The sequence below is a fragment of the Trichechus manatus genome, unplaced genomic scaffold, assembly GCF_000243295.1.
Source record: "Trichechus manatus latirostris isolate Lorelei unplaced genomic scaffold, TriManLat1.0 scaffold00114, whole genome shotgun sequence".
NCBI lineage: Eukaryota > Metazoa > Chordata > Mammalia > Sirenia > Trichechidae > Trichechus > Trichechus manatus.
In genome coordinates, this window is record NW_004444050.1 from 5,857,868 (window position 1) to 5,878,778 (window position 20,911).

The window sequence follows — 20,911 nt, forward strand, 5'->3', positions numbered from 1 at the left end:
AAAACAGGTGTTCGGCATAAACTGCGTTGTTTGTACACACAGTTTAGTCACAGTGAGCCACTCTTATCAGTTCGGGGAATGGTCACAGCCCTCTTGAAATCCAAGTTCCCAGACAGTAACCAAGGACCAACCTTATCAGCAGGCCTTCCTAAGGAGAGTAGTCTCAGGCTGCTGTTAACTCTTCTGCATACACTCCTATGTGTGTAAACTGAGTTTTGCAAATTTCTGTAAGGCTTGTTGCACTTTCTACATTTTTCTCCTGCTCAAAACAGTATATTGTAATACAGGAGGGTAAAAATAATTTCATTATGGAGATAACCTTGAATCAACTCAAAATAAGTTTTAAGTAAACTCACATAAAAACGTATGTACTTCTTCATCAGTAACAAATCACTTATGCACCTCACAACTTATACAGTGGTTAAGCATGGCTGACTCAATGGATCTTTCCCTGTTTCTTTCACCTATAAATGAGAATGTCTTTGGAAAATATTTCAATAACAGAAAAGTTTTTAAAAGTATATTCCTTGATATCATAAATATTTTCCAATAAATTTAAAATGATTTCAAAATATCCCAGAACAGCCTGAGACCAGAAGAACTAGATGGTGCCCAGCTACCACCAATGACAGCCCTGACAGGGAACACAACAGAGAGTCCCTGACAGAGTGGGAGAAAAGTGTGGAGCAGAACTCAAATTCATGTAAAAAAACCAGACTTAATGGTCTGACTGAATCTGGAGGAACCCCCGAAGCCATGACCCCCAGATGCTCTGTTAACCCAGAACTAAAACCATTCCTGAAGCCCACTCTTCAAAGATTAGACTGGACTATAAAACATAAAATAATACTCATGAGGAGTATGCTTCTTAGTTCAAGCAGGTACACGAGACCAAGTGAGCAGCTCCTGTCTGGAAGCAGGATGAGAAGGCAGGAAGGGACAGCAGCTGATTGGATGAACACAGGAAACTCAGGGTGGAAAGGGGGAGTGTGCTGTCACATTGTGGGGATTGCAACTATTGTCACATAACAATATGTGTATAAATTTTTGTATGAGAAATTAACTTGAACTGTAAACTTTCACCTAAAGCACAATCAAAATAAAAATTAAAAAATCCCAGAACAGATATGAACCACTATCACAAACTATCTTTCTCTCTCTCTTTTTTCACAGCATAAAAATTGCGCATGATCAGGCATCCTAAATCAAATGGAACAGTTCAGTTTTCAAAGGCTTCCCTTTCTGGCAGCATGGTTTCTCAAAACCATCCTCGCTGATATGCACTTAGCACCATGGAGACTATGTTGTTATTGTTTTTCTTTCCTCCACTGGCAAGCTTTTTGCTCAGTTAACCTTCCTCTTTCTCTTTATTTCTCCTAATTTTTTCTCTCCTTGATCAATGAAGACTGTATTTATTGTGAAGCTACAGTCCTTGTTTTACACATAGACTCACCGAAATCTCAAAGTTGGATTCCCTCTGTCTGGGACCACTCACTTTTCCTGAGGTAACCTTCAGCCTCTCGCCCCAAACCCCCTTAACTGAACCTGTTTGAGAAACACCTGAAGTCAAGTAAGACCAATGGTCCTTTCACGAAGAGCATAGTGACCACAACACCGGTAGGACTGATTTATTACAAGAACTTCTCATCAAAACACAGTTTAATACATGCCAGTGTATTACTGCCATACTGGGTTGTTGAGATGTGAATTACTTAATATGGCCCCTCTAGCCATACTCTTTGTAACTCCCACCAAATGACTGGTTGGGACTATGCAAATGAAGTGCTTGCGGCCCATCAAGGGGATTAGATAGCTTGCTAATAATTGTAAATAAGGTGCATGGCACCCTTGTAGGGGGTGGGACTATGCAAGTAAGGCATGCGGAACCCTAACAAGTTTAGCCATCCTGCTAAACTTAAAATGAGCCATCCCAGAGGCAGAAAGGGAAGATCTCACCACTACCAAGAAAGAAGAGCCAGGAGTGGAGCATGTTCTTTGGACCTGGGATCCAGGCAGTGAGAAGCTCCTGGAACTAGGAAACCGATAGAGAGAGGAGCTGTAACACGGAAGACAGAGAGAGGCCGCAGAGGCAGCAGAACAAGGATGAAGAGGGACAACTGTAACACTAGAGACGGCAAGAAGCAGTGGCAGAGAAATGGCAGCAGCAGAGGCAGCAGAACCAGGAAACAGACAGGTGACCTGCAGGAGACCAGAAGGAAACCGATAAGAGACGGCTAGGCTTCTTGGCTCGTGGAGCTAGAGAGCTGAACGCCTTTGGGCAGGAGGCTTGCTAGCAGAGTAGGATGCCTCCAGGCACTTGGTAGAACTAGGCTTGCTGACCCATGGAGCTAGAGCTGAGTACCTTTGGGCCGAGGCTTACTGGTGGAGTGGGGTGCCTCGAGGCACATACCAGCAAAGCTAAAAGAGCTTTATAACACTTGCCTGAGCAGTGAGGGGTCACAGGGAAGCCCTTCTCAGCAGGCACAGCTGAGAAGAGGCTGTCCTGATTGAAGAACTGTATCCTGAGCATTCCTGAACCTAAATTATAACCTGTTACTTCCCTAATAAACCCCATAATCGTGTGTATTGTCTGTGAGTTCTGTGTGGTCATTGCAACGAGTTATCAAACCCAGCAGAGAAGTAGAGAGTGCCATGGGAGGGAAGGTTGGTGTCATAACTGGTAAAAAGGTTGGAGGGTGGAGGCATGTCTGACCCCACCTCATGCCAATCAGCCTGGGGCCATTGATCTTGATTCTCTTTCCCCCTCATGAAGGTACAGGAGGTCAGACACTGCCCCTACCATGCCATTTTTACAGTTCTGTAGACAAATAAGTCTGTATTGTAGTGGGGTGGAAAATAGTCTATAGATTGAAAAGACTTTTCCATGTTTTAGATGAGCTTTTCTCCTTGTGTAAAGCCCAATTGATCTTTGACCCAGTTAAAATACATTTAAATTAAAATATCCTTTATTTTTCAGATTTCCAGGCCATGGGGCTGAAGAAAGGGATGTTTTTCAACCCAGACCCTTATCTGAAGATTTCCATCCAGCCAGGGAAGCACAGCATCTTCCCTGCCCTCCCTCACCATGGACAAGAGAGGAGGTCCAAGATCATCGGCAACACTGTGAACCCCACCTGGCAGGCCGAGGTGAGTGGTGGTCTTTGGAAATTAGCACAGGTAACAAAGTGAAGAGCTGATGTGAGCCAGCACATAAGCCAGTCCCTCCTTTCATGGTGCCCCAAACACCTCTACCAAATGCATGTTTCTCTTGGTCTCAGAGGGAGCCTTGTTCTCTCTGGGTTTCAGCTCTTAGGGATCTTATCAAGTCCCTCAGAGTGGTACCAGGAAATGTTTCATTGCAGCTACACCCTGTAACCATAGTAATAGCCTCTTCATCTGACTCAGAGGAGGGCAGTGCTGGTTCATTGGTAGAATTCTCACCTCCCATGCAGGAGACCTGGGTTTGATTCCTGGCAATGCACCTCATGCACAGCCCCTACTCATCTGTCAGTGGAGGCTTGCATGTTGCTATGATGCTGAACAGATTTTAGCAGAGCTCCCAGACTAAGATAGACTAGGAAGAAAGGCCTGGTGATCTACTTCCAAAAATCAGCCAATGAAAACCCTATGTATGGAACACAACAGTCCAATCCACAACCAATCATGGGGATGGTGCAGGAACAGGCAGTGTCTCATTTGTTTTGCGTGGGTTGCCACAAGCCAACTGGACAGCAGCTAACAACCATATCTGATTCAGAACCTGAACATTTCAGTTTCTCCACAGCTCTTCCAAGGCATGTGGTTCTTAAGCAAGAGGGCCACATTTTAAAGGTGGCCCTCTGGACCAGCTCCAGAGATCCAAACACTCTCAGGTCCTGGGACAGATCAACAAAGTCCCAGAACGTCCCTGAGTGGTCATGTACTGGTTGAGTTAAATAGACACAAAGCCTAATTGTCCATCCCATCTTCATGGTCTGCACAGTGTTAGGCAGTTTGCTAGAGTACTGAATCTTTTGTTTTGTCTAATGAAGGCCCTTCTTCACTCCTAAATGTGTCTTCTTTGCCTGCCAGGGGCTAGGAGGTCCTTCCACAAAATCACGGTCAGGCTTGACCTCGAAGTCCTCTCCTAGGGCACTCGTGTGGAAGAGTTCTCAGGTCTTGTTTGGCTGCCTGGCTCGCCTGCTTTACCTTGAGGATGTAAACCTACAAAGTGTGTGTGTTTTGGGGGCTGGAGACGGGAGAGAGGTTTGGGCCAGGAGAGCAAAGACAGTATGATTTAGGGGTTATAAGTACAGCTTTGCAGTCACACAAACATTGGTTCAAATTTCAGCTCAGCCAGTTGCTAGCTGTGTAAGCTTGAGAACGCAGTCACCCTGGCCCTGAGCACCAGATTATCCTCATCCAGCTGTTAATGATGGAAATGTGCTCCTCCCACCCTTACCCTGTAAAGGTTCCTTTCTTTATTATTCAGGATAAATAATCTGGATGTAGAACTTTCAAGCATCTTTGACAAGAAAATGTAATTAGATTTTTGGGAGACCAAGCTTTTCCATTGTCTCTTAAATTACACCACCTCCTTCCTAGGCTTAATTCACCCTGACCCTAGCTTTACAGATGAACTCTATTAGCACTTCTAAGTGGACCTAAGGGAAATGGACTTGCACTTAAACTTCCTACTATCTTTAGTTACCAACAGATTCTAAAGCATTGATAGTGCCACTAGCAGGGAATAATGAGCCTGAAATGAGCTGGTCCTTCCATCTTGACTAGTCTCACCAATTATTTCCAGACTCCTCTCTGTGTTCCTGGGGATAATACAAGCTGCTACAGAAATTTACAGTTCAGGGGAAAAAGGCTTCTCTCTTCTGAAGAACGTTAGAGCAACTTGTTATAAGACATTTGGTCATAAAGGCATTGTAAGTCTCAGAGAAGGTTTGTAAAATCCAGCACAATCAGAATGCCCATTGGCTAAAAATGTTCACTAGGGTCCCCATTAAGGCCTGAAATTATCTGTGAAGCTTTAGTGAAGATCGTTTTGCTCTGGCAGAACACCAGCAAACTCTCACTGGAATGCCGCCTCTACCTCCTCCATCCCACCCAACACACTTAGAGTTGTGATTCTAAACTAAGATTCTTCAGATCTTTGCCTGATGAGGCTCAGATTGAGGATAACAAATTTCTCAAGCATTCACAGCTAGTAATTGGCTGAGCTGGGATTCAAACCAAGGTCTGTGTGACTGCAAAGCTGTACTTTCAACCTCTAAACTATGCTATGATGTCCGTCACCCAGATATCGACGTCATGGCCCTTGGCATTGTTATCCACTTGTATCAGCTGGGCATGCATTTAATTCTAAGTGTGAGGAAGCCTGCCAGCTGGGACATTTCTCACTAACAAAAGTTCGAGGCGGGCAGTCCAGGCTCTGAAGCTACTGAGTGCAGCCACAGGGGCCAGAGTTCTTGCTTCAAGCCCAACTTCCATGTGGTAGGAAAGCAGAAAGGCCAAAGAAGACTTCTTCTGGCAAGGCTTTGCTTTTTCATTCTAGAAGGGAAGCCCTTCCCAGCAAACGCCCTATTACCTGTCTCATGACCTCACCTGGCTGGGAAAACTGAGTGTTTCCCTTTCCCACCTCTATAGTATGGGAAGACCGTGGAGAAGGTGGTTGAAAACAGGTGTTGAATAAGCCAGTTAATAGTGTCTGCCGTGTACTTCAGCTTCACTTCCCGTCACCTTCCAGCTCTACCCTTATGCTAAGACCTCTCAATAGATGCTATCCCCCAACGCCCCTTGTGTTTTCATATGTGTCTTTGCATATGTTGTGACTTTGCTTATAGCTGCCTAAAATGCACGTCCCCAATTAACCCACTAGCAACTGCACCCCTCCATCAAATCTCAGCTAAAATACCACCTAACGTGGGGTAGTCCCTGACTCCCAGCCAGCCCTCAGGAGGAAATTGTTCCCTCCTCTGCACTCCCTTGTATGAACCTCCATCATGGTTTTACCAGCTTCTCTTTTATTTGCACATCTGTTTTCCTCGCTAGATTTTGAGATCCTCAGGGAAAGGAATCACATCCAATTCATCTTGATATCTCCAGTTCCTAGAACCTACTAATTATAGCAAACACTTATACAAGGCTTACTGTGCAATAGTGGTCTAAATGTTTTACACAATTAATGCATTTAATCCTCCCAACAACCCTATGCAATAAGTTCTATTATCATCCTCATTTAAGACAAGGAAACCAAGGCATAGAGAAGTTTAAATAATTTCCTCAGTGTCACTCAGCTGGTAAATGGCAAAACCAGAATTTGAACCAGGTAGTCTGGCTTCAGAGCCTATTCACTTGCTGCTCATAGTAGGCACTCAATGAGTATTTATTGCGTGAGAAGTTCTAAGTGATAAGGAAATACCTGGGTGGAATAAAGGTTCAAAGCTTCCTGTCGTTTAACTACAGAGAATGATTAAATCAGTCAAGGCACAGGTACTTAATCTTGGGGTCTTGGATGGGTTTTCAGTGGTTTCAAAAACCCTGAAACTGTATGATTAGTTTTGTTTGTAGGTGCTTATGAGTAAATTCTGGAGAGAGTACCCATAGCCTTTATCAGATACTCCAAGTGATCATAAGAACCCTCATTTCAGAAGAAAAAAAAGAGTTAAAATCTACTACATGGGGTAACAAGGCCAGAGACAGTTGTCAAGAAGTTTGAATTGGTCTTTCCAGCTAATCATATGAACCCCTACCTCTGGAGGTTGAGTATGAAAGATAAATGAGAATTCTTAAGAATGGAAGAAGCAAGGTGAAGTCAGTTGGTTTCTCATGGTTGATTCTTAACTCATTTAAGAAATGTTTATTGAATATCTACTCTGTAATAGACTGGCCCCATCACGTAATGGTTAGCACTCTGGACTCTGAATCCAGTGATCTGAGTTCAAGGAGCCCTGGTGGCACAGTGGTTAAGAGCTATGGCTGTTAACCAAAAAGTTGGCAGTTTGAATCCACCAGCTGCTCCTTGGAAACCACAGAAACTCTGTCCTGTAGGATTGGAATCGACTTAACAGCAATGGATTTTTTTTAGTAGAAATAGAAGCTACTGGAAGGACACAAAGATCATTGGTAGATAAGAGTTCGCAGGCTAATGGGATGAGACAATACAAAGAAATAAATACTCTAATAAGGATAGGAGCAGAATGCTCCTGGAATACAAAGGAGAGAGCCAGTAAAACATGAAAGACGATGTGCTACTAGACTTGGGTCTTGATAGGTGCGGAGAAGTTTTTCAGGGGGCAGGAAGAGAAGGGCATTCCAGATACAAGGAACAAAACAAGCAAAGTATCAAAGGCACCTCACAAAGCACTGAGGGTATTGTTGGAGATGTGATGTGGTTGGAGCTTGTGCATGCATGAACAAGGGGCTGGCGAATAGGCTGGGCTCACTCCAGTCACACATACACATGCAATGTGGCTCCCTTAGTCCTTACAAATAAAGGTTCACATTGGCTTCTGGGTTTCACATTGCACCTTGGTGAGCGAAATGAAGATGGCCTGCTTCTGTGGGATTCCCACAATGCTTAAATTTCTCAGCAAGAATCTAAGTGAGAAGCAAACCGCCATACTTTCCGTATTTACCGACTAAATACAAATGAGAAATAATTGAATTTGTCTGCACTTAATAACAAGAATCTCCTTTAATGTGAGGTTTGAATGCTAGATTTATTCCTACAATTAACGTTGCATTAAAGCTTTATGTGATTTTTGCAAATGTATGCAAGTTCAAACCTGAAGCATATTATTTTGCTGATTTCAATAAGCTAAATCTTAGATAGATTAAAGTTCCTATCATGATGTTAAAATATGAAGGGAAAATTGAGAGAGAAATACATCTTAAATGTAATGCAAACTAAAAAGAGAAAGAGACTTCCACGCTGATTGATCAATCTCCTCTTCTTTGTTATTACTGTAATTAGAAAATGTTTTCACCCAGGGACACTCTTCTTGATTTTCAGGTCTGTTTATTTTCGTAGGTGGATGTAATGAGCACTTATGAGATTGTAGTTACACAGACAAGTTAAACAGAAACAGCAGTAACTAAAGAGTCTTGGGTTATATATTCACAGTGCTCACAGAGAGTATACTTAGACATCTAAATAACACAAAACCAGTTGCCATGGAGTCAATTTCGACTCATGGCAACCCAAGTGAGACAGAGTAGAACTGCACTCCATAAAGTTTTCACAGCTGTGGCATTTCAGAAGTACATCACCAGGCCTTTCTTCCAAGGCACCTCTGGGTGCATTCGAACCACCAAACTTTGGGTTAGTAGCCATGCACATTAACCATTTGTGATACTCAGGAACTCTCTAAATAACACAAGGAACTCCTAAAAGCAGATTCCCAGAAATATTAAGTGGAATGAGCAAATATTAACATCTCATCGAGGGCCGGGGAGTTTGCTAGCCTCCACCTCATTCTCCCAGTGTCTGCCTTTCAACCCTGATGAATTCACCCCTACACATGTACTATCATCTGGCTCCAATCTGTTCTCAAGGTTCAGAAGGCTGGTAGTCTTAGTCATGGTGACATCTGTTGGTAACCTAACTTTTGCTGATAAACAAAGACAGAAAAGCCTTGCCTCATGGAGCTTATAGTCTAGTATGAGAAAACAAGATAGAAACAAGAAAATAAATTAACAAGATGATTTCAATGGATGATAAGTGCTATGGATTGAACTGTGTCCCCAAAAAATATGTGTTGGCATCTTAACCCCTATGCCTGTGGATGTAATCCCATTTGGGAATAGGGTTTTCTCTGTTATGTTAATAAGGCCATATCAGTATAGGGTATGTCTTAAACCTAATCACTTTTGAGATATAAATAGAGAAGATCAGGCACAGAGACAAGCAAGCACAAATAAGGGAAAGATAGATGCTACATACAGATCACCAAGGAACCGAGGAATGTAGGGGCTAAGAAGCTGAGACAAGTATCTTCCCTGGAGCTGACAGAGAGAAAGCCTTCCCCTAGAGCCAAAACCCATTGCCATCGAGTCAATTCCAACTTATAGTGACCCTATAGGACAGAGTAGAACTGCCCCATAGGGTTTTCAAGGAACAGCTGGTAGATTCAAACTGCAGACCTTTTGGTTAGCAGCCGAGCTCTTAACCACTGTGCCACCAGGGCTCCTCCCCTAGAGCCAGTGCCCTGAATTCAAACTTCTAGCCTCCTACACTGTGAGAAAATAAATTTCTGTTCTTTAAAACCACCCACTTGTGGTATTTCTGTTACAGCAGCACTAGGTAACTAAGACAATAAATAATACGAAGGAAATGTCACACGACAATATGATGTGCATGATTGGTGGGGCTACCTTAGATAGAGGTGGTCAAGGAAGGCCTTTCTGAGTTGCTGTCACATATACTAAGACATGCAAAGACCTGTTAGATTTTTGTTTCAAGCAGAGGAAGCAGCTAGTGTGAAGACCTGAGTGCAATGAGCTCGACATGTTCAAAAACAGCTCGAAGGTCATTCATTGTGGCTAGAGTATGGTGAGTGAGTGTGGCGCGGCGGTGGGGGAATGGTATAGAATGAAGTTGGAGAGAGGGCCAGAGTCTTGAAAACCGTGGAGAGGAGTTGGGATTTTATTCTAAATGTGATAAGAAGCCATTGGATGATTTTTCCCCCCTCTCATTGGAGGATCTTTAGTAGGGAAGCATTATGCTCTAATTAAAAATTGATGAAAACCTTCCTGTGGCCACATGTGGAGTGATTATAAAGGGGAGGGATGGAAGTAGGAGATTTCTGCTGCTGACTGTGAGGGAGCTGCATGTGGCACACTAACATGAAAACAACTAGAAAAGCCAGATAAAAGGCCAAGAATAGTCAAGACAGTCTTGAAAAAGAAAAAAAAGCAGGACTTATGCTACCAAATATCAAGACAAATATAAAACTATAAGTATGAAGGTAAGTGGCATTAGTACAGAATAGACAAATAGCCAGCAGAATAGATTGAAGTATCCAAAAACAGACCCACACGCATATCATCATTGTTTTATGACAATGGTGATACTGCAGTGCAGTAAGGAAACCAAACCCATTGCGTCGAGTGGATTCCGACTCACAGAGACCCCATGTGTTACAGAGTAGAATGGGATCCATAGGGTTTTCTTGGCTGTAATCTTTACAGGAGCAGATCACCAGGCCTTTCTTCTGTGGTGCCACTGGGTGTGCCAATCTTTGGGTTAGCAGGTGAGCACAAACAACTTGAGCCACTCAGGACCAAGGAAAGGATAGTCTTTTCAAAACTTTGTGCTGGGTCAATTTGCTATCAATATAGAAAGCGAACAAATCTTGAATGTGGTTTCACAATATACATAAAAATCCATCCCAAATAGATTATAAATCTAAATGCGAAAAGTAAAACGGTAAGGCTTCTAATTCGGAAGAAACCATTGGAGAATATCATTATGATCTTGTGAAAGCCAAAAAGTTATTAAATAGAACACAGAAAACACTAACCATAAAATAAGTGATTGATTAATTGGATGATATTAAAATTAAGAACAAAATAAAAGCAAGCCACAGTGTGGGAAAAGATGCTGAACAATATCTAAGTGACAAAGAACTAGTATCCAGAATACATAAACCACACCTGTTTATCAGAAAGAAAAGGATAGAAACCAACAGAAAAATAGACCAAAGAGTTAAACGGGTGCTTCGCAAAGGAAGATATCCAAATGCTGATAAACAGGTGAAACAGTGCTTGACTTTGTCAGTCATCCAGGAATGAAAATTAAAAGTACATTGTGACTCCACTGCACACCCACAAGAATGGCTAAAATGCAGATCAACAATAACTAATGCTGGCGATGTGTAGATCGAAGGAGACTCCCACGCTCCGCTGATAGGCGGGAGTGTGAAAGAGGGACATCAGTTAGGAGACAACTGCAGAAGCCAAGAGGGAGGTGATGAAGCCTGGACCTAGCTGGTGGCAGCAAATGTGGAGAAATGTAGATGAAGCTATACCCCTTCAGAATCCCCAGTTTTTCCCTCTACACCACCATCACTACCCTTTGCCAACTCATAGTGACCCTATAGGACAGAGTAGAACTGCCCCGTAGAGTTTCCAAGGAGAGCCTGGTGGATTTGAACTGCTGACCTTTTGGTTAGCAGCCAAGCTCTTAACCACTACTTAAATTGGGCTCTGCCATGAGAGGAACTTCAAACAGTACAGGGAAGCTCAGGCAGACGGTGCTGGCTGGGAGTCAATGTCAAACACTAATCACCAAAACCCTCCCCTACAATTAACCAAAGCACTCACTGTCCTTATAATTTAGAGTCAAACATGGGCATCAGCTCATAATGGTCAGGCTTGGGACCAACCATTGTGGGTGTACTTACCAGGTAATGATAGGTTGTTTACCAAAGTGATCACACTTAATCACCCCTACAACATCATGAGTAAATACGAATGAGACTTTTTGGTCAAGGAAATTGTCAAGCCCTGATTGATAGAGCAAAGCAAATAGGCGTAGTTAGGCTAAAAATCCCTAGGAATAAACAAGGGTGCCTGGGCCGAGGTGCAGGATCCCCGGAAGATAAGCAAAATTGTGAAATGATTACTGTGATAAGCCACCCCTAAGGAGCTTTAACCAAACTCTGATTGGTTTAAACTAGTTTTTTTAACTTCAGTCTGATTGATTAGGAATAGAGAGGCTATTCAATCAGAAGTTAAATTGCACTTTTGAGCTGAATGAGGTAAACATAGTGTCATAAACACAAAAAAAATTATACTTATGGAAGAAAAGCATTCTCTGGAAGTACAAAGCTGGTACCCCAATGCCAACTGCACTGCCCTACCTCAAGACAATAGTTGGAAAAGGATGTTTGAAGTTCCCTGTTGTAAATAACCATCATCTAAACACCAAATCAGCTCCTTTATTGGATAAGCCGGCTGCTGAACACTTGTGTGAAAGGAACTCATGGAGGAGACACCAACAAAAAAATATAGAGGCACTACTCCAGTAGATGTAGGGTGAGAGACCCAGGGGCACTACCCCTTGTTCCTGAGGTTGTACCTGAGGCTCATCCACCAAACCTAGAATTCAGGGGCACACAGTTAGATGTCCACTAGGCTGAACCATTCCTGGTACTTGTCTGGTAGCATCACTTTGCAGCCGCTGAGGAAATAAGCTAGCAGTGGAGGTTTTGAGGGCGGCAGTAAAACCCAATGCCTGAGCCAGGACACACTTCTTGAAAGTCATTCCTAATTTCCCTTGGAGGAATACAGTGTGCTGGTTGTGGAGTTGGCTTAGTGAACGCATCCATGGGGTCCATAGTGTGTTAGAGGTGGCTCACATGAACCGACCATACACATCTCTTCTCAATTCCACATCTGGTGAAATCAGACATGGTGGAAGTATTTTACACCAAGAAAATTAGCAAATGCTACAAATCAGGCTATTCCAAAAAGCCTGTGGGTAAACATTTACCAGCCCCCACTCCAGGAGATTCTGGCATCGATTGCAGTTTATTTTAAGCTAAAGGATCCACATCAGAAGTCACATCCCATAGAGCTGATACCAAACAAATCAAAGGTGGAGCTAGAGTCAGGGGAGAACAAATCTATATCAGAGTATTTCCAAACATGCAAGCTTGAGAAGAACAGAAACCAAAACCAAAGAGAAGGTTCTGGGAGCCAGGAAAGACAAAAGTCAGAAATGGTGGAGCAGGCAAGCGGGGGATGACACACAGAATTTCAGAGGTGGTATGCAGTTGTCCTCGGTAATATCTGTACAAACTAGCCACAATTATTTTTAAAATTGGGAAAATATAGACAGTGGAGACTAAACAAAAGAAATGGCGATGTCCTGTGGACTCTCTTGCCCTACTCATTTAGCAGAAATTCCACTTCAGCCAGGCCCACCCCTAACTGCAATCTCATTCTTTCAGGGAGGGAGGGTGTCTAGCAGCAGATTCCCATCTTTTTCTCCATTAGTTTTGTGTTGCAGGAAATAAATGTCTATGGCCCAGCGACAAATCTCAAGTCTTGGCAGGCTTTAATCCATTTAGCTTTCTCAGCTTCTTTCAGTACTTTGGGTTATTAGCCTGAAAACATTTTTTAAGAAATATGAACAGAAGCAAATAGAAACAGCAGTATTTTTAAAGTTAAAAATACCAGGAAAAATCAATAGAATTCTTGTTATATTATCAATGACTTTCATTTGCAATTTTGTAACAACTGAGTTACTGTGTTTAGGCTGTTGATCTCATGCTTTACAAAATGATTACTAGAACCCCCATGGTGCAGTGATTAAAGCACTCAGCTGCTAACCAGAAGGTCTGTAGTTCAAACTCACCGGCTTCGTTGCAGGAGAAAGATGTGGCAGTCTGCTTCCGTAAAGATTTACAGCCTTGGAGACCATACGGGACAGTTCTACTCTGTGCTATAGGGTTACTATGAGTCAGAATTGACCCGAGAGCGGTGGGTTTGGTTTGGGTATAGCAATGCCATAATTAATTTGCTAATCTCTCACATTTTCAGCAACTTTCTTTTGTTATTTTAAACAGCATTAGGGCACTGAAGATACTACATATCTTGTAAAAACTTATAGTACACATTTAGGTCACTAGCAGTATCCACCCTTGGCTAAAAGAACGTTATACTTAAGGGAGGCATTAATGGGTATGGGGATAACTTGTATTTGGAAGAGGGGCATACAGGCAACAGTAATACAACACAAGTACAGGGATTTACAGAGGGATTAAAAGGAGGTATTTATGCATCCCCTTGTAATATAGAACATTAGAATAGGAAATCCACAGTGATGGAGTTAGCAATAAGCTTTCAAATGCAGCTAGTATAACCAAGAGAAATTTTGAGTAAGAAAGGGTATTTATATACTTACCTAAGTGCACATACACATGTATTTAGATAGATAGGTAAGTAGATAGATAGAAGATAAATCATCTGCTTAGATATCTGCTTAACCTTTTCAGGACCGATGGTATATATAGCTACCACTTACTTATTGTACCTCTGGGATTCACTGGGAAGTTACTGTCCCACTGACAGTAAGTGCTACTGGCACGCCGGGCCCTATATAATAGTTTGATACATTAAAAAAAAGATGTGTGCTGCAAATTACTATTTTTACAAGGTATTGTATGAGGTGGTGCTGAATCATTGAATTTTTGGTAGGAAAAACATGAATTTTGAAAATTTTTTATTTGGTACACATATGTACCTCTGAACCCTGAGGGTACGATTTGTGGAATGAGGCATAAAACAAAAACCATGTTACCTACTGAAAATTCAGACACACTCAATGATTCAGCATGCCCGCTATTACTGAAAACATAGCATCAACAAAAAATTAAAAGGAAAAAATAATTGATTCATGAAATTGAGCACTCTCAATTCAATGGGGTGATACCATAATAGTTCTAATTTTTTCCCAATCACTGCATTCATTCATACTCAACTGTCTCTTAATGATGTCTTGGGCATGTGCTACAACTTTCTGGTCACTTTTAGTTATAGATAATCCAAAGATGTCTAGTTTCATATTCTGTTAATCACTTCCCTCCCTAACCACCCCAGACAAGGATTTTGGTCTGAGGGTCTTGGAGTGGAACAAAGGCCTAGTTCACTCTTATGTCCCTTCTTCCACTCCAGCACATTGGAGAGTAATGGAGTCATGGGAGAATCCAGGGGATCCCCTGTGCCTTTTCACTGCAAGGCTAGTGGTCTTGCTATTGGGGGCCAGGATGAGGAAAAGGGGAGGCAGAAATTTTCTTACTTAATGAGCCACCTAATGGTGGAGGGAAGAAGGTATTTGGCCCCAACTGGCCAATCTCTTTAGATATAAGATGCTATTCAAATTAATAAGTGAATTTAGCAGGATCACTAGATAAAAGATCAATATATGAAAATAAATTATATTTTAAATTAAATGAATCATGACCCAAGTTTGCCTATGAGTGCGCAAGTGCCAAATCTGAAGCCATATAGCATCCTGTTACATGTTTGTTTACGTACAGATACCTTTCAAATATACACGCTCCTTATGCATGAAAGTGTGTGAAAATGCATACAATGCAGCAAGGTAAGTAAATTCAAAAATAGGTGAGAAAAATGAGGCCAGAGAAATTTTTTAGTAAAAAATAACCCATTGCTGTCGAGTTGATTCCAACCCATAGCAACCCTATAGAACAGAGTAGAACTGCCCCATAGGGTTTCTAAGGAGTGCCTGGTGGATTCAAACTGCCGACCTTTGGTTAGCAGCCGTATTACTTAACCATTGCACCACCAGTACATAAATGCCTGTAAGAAGTCTGGCACATCCTTTAGAAGGATGTTAGGAATGAGCAGGGAGGATAATTAAAGCCATTGCTTCTGATCGCAGAGGGTAGATCATCCACATAACACTCAGCCTGGAGGACATAGTTTAGTATTTTTCATACAGATGCTTTTTATGATTTGCAACTAATTTTATTTAGAATTTTTTCAACTATGTTAATCTGTAAGATGTCTTTAATTTTCTTTCTTTCAATATTCTTGTTCAGTTTGTATCAAAGATGTCTAATCCTCAGAAAATAATTTAGGGTGCTGTCTCTCTTTTTTTAACTTTCTTGAAAACTTTATATAAGATAGGAATAATCTATTCTCAGAAGTTTTGGTAAAATTTACTTGTAAAGTGATCTGATTACAAGATGTTTGATTATCAGTTCAGTTCTTTAATGTTTATGGATTTATTCAGGTTTTCTATTATCTCAAGTCAATTTTTAAACTTATTTTGTTTTTGAAAGGTATCTGTTATATGTTTTCTGTTTATTTTTATAAAGTTGTTCATAAAAATATACACAAAATGTAGAGGCTGTACCATACTATATATCATGGTTGAGATATATGTGTCAACCATGATTTTTTTATATCTCTATCTCTTTTTATTAATCTAATGCCTTGGTTTATAATTATAATTTATAAATTATAACTCTGAAAAAAGGCCCTGAAAGTTTGTGGAAGGTAAACAGCTAAACAGTCTCTTTGCGTATTTGAAAATACCTTTATTTGTACTTCACTCTTGAATGAGAGTTTCTGTTAAAAAAACGAAACCCGTGCCATCGAGTCAATTCCAACTCATAGTGACCCTATAGCACAGAGTAGAACTGCCCCATAGAGTTTTCAAGGAGCGCCTGGCGGATTCGAACTGCCGACCTTTTGGTTAGCAGCCGTAGCTCTTAACCACTACGACAGCAGGGTTTCCAGTTAGAGTTTAGTGAGTATAAAATTGACAGTTATTTTCCCTCAGTGCTTTAAACTATAACTGAACACAAAATACCAGTTTCCCAAACTGAGATCTACATAATACCAATCTACCACATGTTACTACACACACACACACACACACACACACACACTCACACACAGATGCACATACACACATAAATGGAGGTGCCACAGTCAAAAAATCACTGCATACTGTCTTGCAGATTCATAATGCACATTTATACAATTAAAGCCTTTAGGTCATCTAACAGTAATCTATTTCACCTTCTTTAACCCAGTGTTAGTCATAAAAACTCTTTTTTCTTAGAACTATCCACATCACATGGATCCACCAGCTGCTCCTTGAAACCCTGGGGGGCAGTTCTACTCTGTCCTGTATGGTTGCTATGAGTCGGAGTCAACTCGAAGGCAATGGTTTTTTCGTTTGTTTGTTTTTGCCAACATCACGTAAAAACCATTCGGGAGATGCTGCAGTACGCTGATTTAAACACTGTCAACAAATAGCCTGCAGGCTCGTCCAGAAGCTATCCTCATCATGCTGTTACTTACCCTAATTTAGATCATTGTGTTTGGTTTCTATTGCTGCGTAACAAATTACCCAAAACTTAGCAGCTTAAAACAACACCCATTTATTATCTCATAGTTTCTATAGGTCAAAGGTCTGGGCACAGTATAGCTGGGTTCTCTGCTCAGGGTCTTTGTTGTTGTTAGCTGGCTTCATGATCGTTGGTATGCTTGAGTCCATTGTTGTGGCCACTGTGTATGTTGGTGCCTTCCAACCTAGGGCACTCATCTTCCAATCTAACAATGTTTTCTTATGATCCTAGAGTTTTCATTGGCTGATTTTCAGAAGTAGATCGTAGATCGCCAGGCCTTTCTTCCTAGTCTGTCTTAGTCTGGAAGGTCTGCCAAAACCTGTCCGCCGTGAGTGACCCTTCTGGTATTTTAAATACCAGTGACATAGCTCCAGCATCATAGCAACACACAAGCCACCACAGTACAACAAACTGACAGCTAGCTAGTGGACTCAGGGTCTAGGAGTCTGAAATCAAGGTGTTGGATAAGCTGTGTTCTCACTTAGAGGCTTGACTGGGAAAGAGATTGCAATGTCATTCAGGCTGTTACCAGAATTCAGATCCTTGCCACTTCTTGGCTGGAGGTCATTCTTAGCTCCTAGAAGCTGTACTCAGGTCTTTGCTATGTGGCCCTCTCCACCATCAAAGCCAGTGGTAGAGAATCTCCCTTTCATATAATCCCTGTCACGCTTTCAATATCTCTGACTTCTGAAGGGCCTAGTCCTTATTAAGGGTTCACCTGATTAGGTCAGGCCCATCCAGATAACCTCCCTTTTGACTAGTAACCTAATGGGGGGAATGACATCTACCATCTTCACAGGCCTCACCCATACCTGAGGGGAGGAGATTGCAGGGTGTGTAGCCAGAGGGCAGGAATCTTGGAGGCCGTCTTAGATTCTGCCTATCATAATTGTTACTCTTGAGTGCTGGCCTGCACCCAAATGAAGGACACCTGCCAAAAATTTCACTTTCTTTTATGAAAAACCCATCACTATAATATAATCTCGTACTGAATGTGCACTCCAGCATTCATAGCAAAGTGTATTTTAGCTCACCACAACCTTGGATTTTATTCCACTTTCACTGATATGGAGTGAAATTACCTCAGAAAGTCACAATTCATTAATTTCCTCATGTATCAATGTGTTCAGTGCTCATGTAATGTGTGGTTTCTGTGCAAAGAGCTTTACTTAAAACAGATACTATATGTGCATGTTCAAGAACTACAAGAAATTAAATGATGTGATAAGACCTATAGATGAGATATTGAAGAAGAAAGAACAACTGTCAGAAAAGGCTTCACAGCAGAAATTTTATTTGAATAAGGTTTTGAAGGATGAGTAGGAGTTGGGCATGGTTAAGAAGCTGGGAAGGAACATTCTAGGCAAATAGTGTCTGAAAATGTGTGAAAAAAATGAAGTCTTCAGGGAATACAGGTAATAAAGCCAGGAAGGTAGGCAGGGACCAGACGTGACGTTCAGGAGTTTAGATTTCATCCTATAAGTGATTAAAAAAATAATAATAAATCAGGGAGAGTTATCATGCAAGAGAATGAAATGATCAGATCTGTGTTTCAGAAATATAACTTCACTGGCAACTGGAAGGGGAGAAGCTGAAGACAAAGAGACCAGTTAAGACATTATTACAAGGGCAAGGAATGATAAGGGTCATACCTAGGGCAGTGGCAGAAGTGAGGAGCAGAGAATGAGAAAGAGAGTTTGGGGACTCATTGACCTTTTAGATAAGCGCTCCTGAAGGTGAGAAGAGCAATCTGTGTTGACTAAGGTGTGCAGATGGAGAATTACGCTGATGGAGGAGGCAATTTACCTAGAAACACAGGCAGAAGGTGAAGTGAGACGAGTGGGTATTTTCTTTCTTCACTTTTAGAGGTACAGTAAAGTAGGAATACAAAGGTTAGTTAAATTGCTTATGATCACACAACAAATTGTCATCTTCTTGATTTCCAGTCTAGTAATCTAATTCCATAAGGGGCCAGTGTTGGTTCAGCGGTGGAATTCCTGACTCCCATGCAGGATACTTGGGTTCTATTCTTGGCCAATGCACCTCATATGCAGCCACCACCCATCTGTCAGTGGTGGATTACGTGTTGCTGTGATGCTGAACAGGTGTCAGCTGAGCTTCCAGACTAAGACAGACTAGGAAGAAAGGCTTGGTGATACACTTCTGAAAATCAGCCAGTGAAAACCCTGTAGAACACAACAGTCCAATCCAAAACCATTTATGGGACCAGGCAATGTTTTGTTCCATTGTGCATGGGGTTGTCATGAGTTGGGGGCCAACCTGAGGGCAACTAGTAACAACAACATTGTAATCCCAGGTCCACTTTGTAAGTGTTTAAATAAATCATTTCTAGGAGCAAAAAGATAGAGAAAATAAGTATAGGTATTGTTGTTGTTGGGTGCTGTCGATTTTGACTCATAGCAACCCCATGTGATAAAGTAGAACTGCCCCATAGGGTTTTCTAGGCTGTAATCTTTCTGGGAGCAGATCATCGGGTCTTTCTCCCATGGAGCCACTGGGTAGGTTTGAACCGCTAACTTTTGGTTACCGGTCAAGTGCTTAATCGTTGTGCCACCAGGCTCCTTATAGGTATAGGTAGAGACAGAGATAGAGATACAGGTGCATATATAGAATACATATGGGTGTAATATACACTTTTATATGTTATATGTTTTGTGCGTAATATATATATTTATACACACTTTACTCACTTAGACACACATACACACAGACCTTGCTTCGCATTCTGCTAAGCCACAAGTAAATCTCATGCCTAACTTTGCCATGGCAGTGCCTGTAAATAAAATCAATAATATTCTTTTCTGTGGTTGAGGATTCTCAGGGCCTATATGGAGACCATGGAGGCCTGGACAAGATCCAGTTTCTTTGCTCTGTGCAAAACAAGAAATGCAACCTTTCCAAGAGTTAATATAAAATATGAAGAGCAGGCTTTACAATTCAAAGCCATTAAAGTCCCTGCAGTGACAAGGCTCATGTCTGCCACCTCCTTCCTAGGATAGAGTCAAGCTCCACGCTGCTTAGCAGGGGAAGCTCTTCTCCCATGCCCAGACAGAAAGACCACCATTTCTTAATAGAGCACCTTGTTATGTTCTAGTGAGAGAAAATAATTGCTCTTGATTGAATTATGGCTTTGCTAATGGAGTTGTTTGTCTGTCTATTGTTATCCCTGACTTCAGGCAGCACGAATTTTGAGCGTCATTTTTAAACTCAATGAATAGCGCCATCTGAGTTGAAAATCATGTCCCGTGCAAGATTCTATGGAAGAGTAGCTGCAGTTTGCATGCTCAGTGTACTCCTGGCCTGCTCCTTCTCCTCCTCCTTGGAAAACTTTTGTGCAGAAAACACTAAGTTTGGTCCATTTAATGTTCATTAGTAATAAATACTGGTATTGGCTGAATGGCACCAGGCAGCCTCTTGTGAACACAGCTCGTGTTTTATCTTTGCCCTTATGTCTGGCTGCCAGAGAGGAGAGGCAAGAGTCGATGCCCACTCTAGCTGCGTCTCATAACCTATGTTACAGAACAATTGAGGCCCTTTTACCGCACATAATGAGGGATCTAATCTTGGCTTCTAATCGGTATTCCTGCCTTAACTCCTAAATAGCCTCCTGCCTCAAAATGACCCAAACCAAATTGACTATTCCTACCATTTTTCATTTCTCAACCTTTCCTGACCTCTGTAAATGGGCAAAAATGAATCACTGTACTTCTGCTCTCTCCGACTGGAGTTACCTTTCTCATATCCCTCTCTAAACACCTAAGTTAAAACCGTTTCTAAGTCACGTTGAACATGTCTCTGAAACTTCTCACAACCATTTTCTACTTTCTGTTTATAGTATCACCTTCACGTTGATGTCTGTGTTGCCTTAGCTACAGTCGGGCAATAATGGGTCCCATTGTTTACTCTGCCACAATCAGTAAAGACTTTTCTGCCTATTGCACCATCCTCCCTTTCTACCCAAGACCTACTGTTACCATGGCTGACTTCAGGGTCCAAATGGATGACCT

General features: G+C 41.7%; 1 protein-coding gene across 2 annotated transcripts in view; it reads left to right on the top strand.

Moving 5' to 3' along the window:
- The window catches only part of HECW1 (HECT, C2 and WW domain containing E3 ubiquitin protein ligase 1), a 495,956-nt gene that overhangs the window by 313,836 nt on the left and 161,209 nt on the right, over positions 1-20,911 (top strand). For both annotated transcript variants that reach the window (XM_004383962.1, XM_012557718.1), the window contains one exon: positions 2,978-3,147. In XM_004383962.1, coding sequence (XP_004384019.1) covers positions 2,978-3,147 — 170 coding nt within the window. The remainder of the gene's footprint in view (positions 1-2,977; positions 3,148-20,911) is intronic.